Raw genomic sequence first — 6,153 nt, 5'->3', positions numbered from 1 at the left:
TGCTGTGACTTAACAGTTTAATGTAAATCCAAGACAAAGTGTGATTACATTTCTACACATATACAATATGCATATGTGAGCATACAAATTCTCATTAATAACTCGATTCACCTCGGAGACCGAAAAAATGATCAAAAGTAACAGTGAATAACAAGCTATAACATAGTTCACCACAACGGGAGCCCCTTGTCACCCTACAGTTAGTAAAGAGGACAATTAAAATAACTATATTCTTCTATTTGACGAAGCTGTTTGTCTGTTAAAATCCTCCTGTAAAATTTACAATGCTATCATTAGTTTTTTCGAAGCCTAATATAAATTCACTCCATTTTTCTACAACGAAAATGATTAAGAGAAGCACACGACATCATAATGGTAACACAAGCGCTTAGTAGCAAGTACTCAACTTGTTAGGAGGTTTAATTAATCCTTTTTCTTATTGTCATTATTATATTTATTTAAACATTCTATAAAGCCAGTAAAATATCCATTCTCATAACATACTTAATATTAGGCTAAGGAACAGGGTATACATTGAACGCTACGTCAACAGATTGAAATAATGAGACATCACACCCCAATAAACCAAAGTAAATAAGAAAAGACAATAAACAGAGAAGTATACTAGGAAATACTGCAGCACACATTAGCTTCATCGACAAAGAATGAGATTTTACACCATTGATAAACCATACAGCAATGGACACAAAAGGGGGTCAGGGTTTGACGCGCTCTTAGGTCTTTAGAAAATGTTAACAAACTGAATTATCGCCTTCTTTGTGCGAGTAGTTATTTAAAACTACTATAACTTGATTATTATAATTTGATTATACCGAGGATCCCAAAAGGGACTGTGATCCTAAGATTAAGACAAACAAGGAAATCCATCTTTGAATGTAGTAGCTTTGGTCTACCAAGTATTCCGGTAAAATAACCCAAATGTTTAAAGTTCTTCAATGTGGACCCCAACATCTCATAAGATTGCAGATTGGGGTAATCGGCTGGTGCAGATCAAATGAATTTTAACTCAGTACGTAAAGAAATCACTTTTTTAAGTTTCAATAACTTGACGCCAGTGTCAGTGACGGCATCAAACCTTGACCACCTTACCCTGAATTCCCCCAAAGAATAGCCAGCAAAAGGAGCAGATCCCCATAACAAATATATATTAAAAACCAAAAAATAAAACAAAACAACAACAAAAACATACAAAAGGGCTTCAAGAATGCTCGTGTAACTAGATTATGAATTTCCTGGTGACAGAATAGTTCATCAGCACGTGATTTATCCACCTAACACCTGTCCTTAAACTCCTTTGTACTTTGGGAAGCAGCTGTGACTTTGCCAAATGACGTACAAGCGTGTGATTTGACGTTGCAGGTTGCTTGTTCGCTTACTAAGCTTCGAGCCAGCTTGGAGGAGTTTGTTCGAAGAAGACTAATGTAGCACTGCGTGCGCCGCGCTCGCAGGAATGTTTCTCAGTGTTTCCAAAGCTCCGGGACGACGAGTATGTGAGATGACACCGTGGGCAAAAGTGGAAGTTTGAGTGTATCTCAGGAGAATGCCAGGCTTCATAAAGAGAGAGAGAAAGATGCTGCCTTATGTTTTCTCTAATTTAAACGTCACCTTAAAGCTTTGGAGGTATTATTGGTTATTTGGAAGGCAGTACTTAAGAATAAAGTTGTTGCTGGGAAGGCTACACTCACCACAGCAACAGAAAACATTTTTATACTCTACTTAAGCACATTTTGGTAATTGTAAGGTCACTCGATCTACATTAATGCTCATATTCTTATTCCCCTCTTTTTTCATAGAAAACACAAAACATTGGTTAAGTGAAACTGAACGATAGACAAATGTTTCGTACACATCAAGTTATTTTTCACCGTGTTTGTTTGATTTGAGAAAATAGCGATTATTCAATATCCCCAACTCGCGATACCGGTAACTTTACATAATTAGTCTCATGTGGGAGCTCGCTGGAGAACAAATGTTTAGTTATTGCATCATGCATGGCCACAAATGGTGTCGAAATGAAACTAATGGTCACCCACGGAGAAAGATCTAAAGCCATTCCTGCCATTGCCTTTCACTCACAGGTCACATATTACATTCATTTTGTGCAGGTGACCACGCTTTTAAAGGTATACTTGGTATATTTTTGATTATTTCCATAATAATTAACGGGCCATTCTCCTCAATGGCAACCTTTAAAATTAATTTTCTTACACTGCTAATAAAGCTACAACATCAACAACAGAAAAATTGATCATTTTAGACAATTATTGATTTAATCTAAACAGGGGCCAAATATGAGGAAAAATCAAAGTGAAACATTAAAAAAACAAAAGCTTTCAAACACATTGCAGCTCTTCTAATGGTTAAATGTCCAGAAACAAATAGCTGTGCTGTTTGCAAGAAGTATGCCAAATCCTCCCCGTGCATTCGTACGTTGTACACACATATACATTTCATGGTGGTGAAACAACATGTCCTCAAAAGCACTTGTAAAGCATTTAAAGATGAGACCAGAAGTTATTGCCTGTCTGCAATGCTGTGGAGGATTGCTTGTACTGTGCTGTGCTGTACATGATCGATCTGTAAAAGTCTTTGGTGGGACAAGCAAAAGAGTCAGAGTGTGTCAACATTAGCCCCATCCTGAAAAGAGTGGGGGAGTGGGGTCTGGACAGCAGTGTAGCGTGGGTAATGCCAAATTCCCTCAAAACAGTGGAATGTTTCAGTAGTTTGTGTCATAACAGAGGAGCTAAAAGACTTCCATGGAAAATCACTTCCCTTATGTGTGTGTGTGTGCGCTAAGGCCCCAATGACCCAGAGGAAATTAAGTAGGTAAAATAATATCAAATAAAAAGACAACGAACGACGTAACCAGCAACATACTATGTAATCACATCTTTAAGCGCCTGGACCCGAGGCTTGCATGCTGGAGCTGATGGGGAGGGGAGAGCTTTGAGGAAAGTACCGGGATAAAAGACCACTCTGGGGCCCATCGGGGGACCGCTGGATTTCAAACCTGGGTGTGGCATCCTCAAGACGAGCACGTATCGATAAGGGCCCCCAGTGGATCATCGTCAACTCAACACTTATCATCTTCAGCAGTGTTGCAACACTTTACACAGGTGCAACCACCTCAACAAAATACTAAATATCACTGTACATCAACCCCCAGGTTATAAAACAGAAATGAGCCTGACATATAATAAAAACACACACGCGCACGCACACGCTCTGATAAAACATCAACAAGAATTATTGCAACAATCTCTAAAAATAAACACATGTACTACAGCCATGTCAAAAAGTTCAAGATGATGTTGAAAAAAAATCACTTCAAATGCAAGTACTATGGCATACCATGAAGGAGAGGGGAAGGCTTTCACTAAATCACCAGCAGTTCTGATGCGCCCACGTTCGAGAGGACAAAGGAGATTCATTATTATTAGCTACAAGAAATTGAAATCTATTAAATCAAGCAGCAAACACACAAAGCGACAGCCCTATTGGTTTTCTAAGTGTTCGGGTATCCTGTCTGGCTGGCATGGCGGTGTCTGTGGTGAACCTGGTTCGAAGACAAACGGACAGCGATGACAAACCATCCACAATGTGCCCTTCCAGGTGTATGCTGTGACATTTCCCTTCTGTTCCCTTCAAAACATCCGTGAATCAACTTCCAATTATCTTTGCTGCAGAAACAAACAACAAGAGGAACAAATGAAAAGAACAAAAGAAGGATTAATGTCCGAATGTTACGCCATTCGGACATGTTGTTACGGCTTGGGCTCAGTGTTTACTATCAACCTGCTCTTTGCCAACTTGCTCCTATTTTAGTCCCATTTAAAATCGAGAGTTTCGCCCCGCCCTCCACGGTCCCCTGCTAAACTGACCCTATGCTTTCAACCAGCCCCTTAACTCATGCCTACACTGTACCTCTCTCAACAACCCTCAACACGCTGTCTCTTTGCTGCAGCCAGGCCATCTAAAGCCTTACAGAATCACCCTCGTGGCAACAATCACTTTCCGTCAGGCCCTTCGCTCGGACTAGCTCTTAACCTGCCTCTGCTGAGTCTCAAACATTATACTGTAACTCATTCCTTGTACACGAAAACTCAGCCGATATCGTTGCTCTGCGATCACGACACGCGTTTCCCTCGCGTGGTTCAAAAGAAACAAAATCCTAACTAAAGCCACATTTTGGGTGCCACCGTGATAGAGGTTTACAGCTACAGCTATACTGTACATTTTCACATTTACATTAATATCCACAGCAAACGTAGCAAGAATTTATCTACGACTTTGGTAAGTACCCCAGGCAAGTTATCTCATGCACACATAATAAAAAAGCTCGGCGTGATAAAACCTCTGACATTAATCTTCGTCATCTACGGTACGCTGTCATTAAGGACAAGAAACAGCAAGGGCTGAGCCTACACCTGGAAGAGAGCTACAACCGCCCCGATTAGGATGTCAAATCAGGGAAACGTGTGTCTCTAAGTATAGCTATAGTCTCTTGTGGCTTTCAGGATCCAAGCCAAGTAAACTGTGTCATTATATCTGTAAGGCACTACGAGGAAACAATGGTCAAAACCTAAAGACTGAAGAGGGTTTTGAGGAGGTGGACTACACACGCATGGCTGACAGTAGCACACACAGACAATCACGTTGCACATGCCTATGTTATTATAACCACTTTGTGCAATCACATTTAAAAAAAAAAGGAACAAATTCATCTATTGGTATCCGGGGAAAACAAAAAACATATTAAAAAAATGGTGCAGACTGCTACATTCTAAGAACGGGGCCCAGCTAAGACACCTAAAATTGAAGTATTATCATAAAGGTGAAACAGAAAGGAAAAATATCTATAAATACACTAAAAAGTTTGTTGTCTTCTCTTGGTTATATTTCCAGAAGCCTCCTCTGCTGGAGGAGGTGGCGTGGGAGGAGTTGCCTTTCTATTCTCCCCACACCACGAGTGATTTGGAAATACTGAGACAGTTCAAGGCCATCAATATTTTTTTTCTTTGAAGAGCAGCAGGTTTCCGTATTCCACCTTTTCCCAGATTTCTCGGGATTTCTCCAGTCAGTAACCCCTGTTCGACAGTCACTTCCCAAATGTAAGGGGGAAATAAAAAAGCAAAAAAAACAAACCAGAAAACATCCGCTGCCTCAAAAGGCCTTCTCCACGCTTCCCTGTAAAACGAATGAGACTTATTAAAGTAAAGAATAGGCAAATGAAAGCAGAAACTGGCCCTTTCAAGGAAAAAAAAAAGAAAACAAAATTTCTTGAACTGAATCCCTCGAAAATTCAACTCCAAACTTTTCCTTCTAGAAAGGCTGTGAATCATATTTTTTTCTTTTGCTCTCTGTCGTTATGTCTTCAAGTTATACATGACAGTTTCAGGAGGATTGCAAGTTCCTCTGTCTCTGTTTGCGTCTGAGGTCGAGGGGAAGATGTTGGGGATGTTGACGGGGCTCTTGTTGGGCTGAGGCTGAGGAAAGGAGCAGCAGCGCTGGGTCAGGCTCTCCAGTGTCAGTCAGTGTCTTCTCTAGAGGTAAGGGTACTGGTTCACCTTGGTGGGGCTCAGGGGGTATCCAGTGTAGACAGTGGAGGCGGGCGAGGCGCTGATGTAGGCCTGGTGAGCGAACTGGGCCTGGTACTGGCTGTGGTGCAGGGTGGGCGAGGGCAGCACACGGTGGCCCATGCTAACTGGAACCTGGTGGACGATGCTTGGTGGATAGCTTCCGTGCTGGACCGCGTGGCGTGCCGAGCTCTGTGACGCCACCAGGTGAGCCACAGTGCTGGTAGAACCCAGAGCAGCAGGAGCTGTGTAGGTGTAGAGATGGGGCTGGCTAGGGAGGTGCGTAGCAGCCAGATGTGGGTGAACGTTGCCTGTGTGAGAGGGGCTATTGTGATGGAAGGAGTACGGGGCTTGAGCGGCAATGTTAGGAGTGATGTAGGCCTGCTGGCGCCGATGTCCTCCGTTACGCTCGGCTACCATGTGCTGCTGGGCCTGAATGAGGGGATGACAGAGATTAAGTAGTGTCAGTGGGTGGATTTTCCCCTTTCTTTAGCCAAGCTAATCAGATATGAACCATATATGACCTTATAAGGTGCGAGTGATATTATTGTTATAG

At 42.0% G+C, this 6,153-nt stretch overlaps 1 protein-coding gene across 3 annotated transcripts in view; it reads right to left on the bottom strand.

Annotated features, from left to right (window-relative positions):
- The window catches only part of hipk2 (homeodomain interacting protein kinase 2), a gene marked incomplete at its 5' end in the record, with an annotated part of 51,826 nt that continues 45,673 nt past the window's right edge, over positions 1-6,153 (bottom strand). For all 3 annotated transcript variants that reach the window (XM_080875389.1, XM_080875390.1, XM_080875391.1), the window contains one exon: positions 1-6,029. In XM_080875389.1, the coding sequence (XP_080731515.1) occupies positions 5,565-6,029 (465 nt within the window). In that variant the 3' untranslated portion in view covers positions 1-5,564. The remainder of the gene's footprint in view (positions 6,030-6,153) is intronic.

This window comes from Rhamphochromis sp. 'chilingali' (genome assembly GCF_963969265.1).
Source record: "Rhamphochromis sp. 'chilingali' genome assembly, chromosome: 2".
NCBI classification, from domain to species: Eukaryota; Metazoa; Chordata; class Actinopteri; order Cichliformes; family Cichlidae; genus Rhamphochromis; species Rhamphochromis sp. 'chilingali'.
The sequence above is the reverse complement of the archived record's forward strand: the minus strand, read 5'-3'. Positions and strand labels throughout refer to the sequence as shown.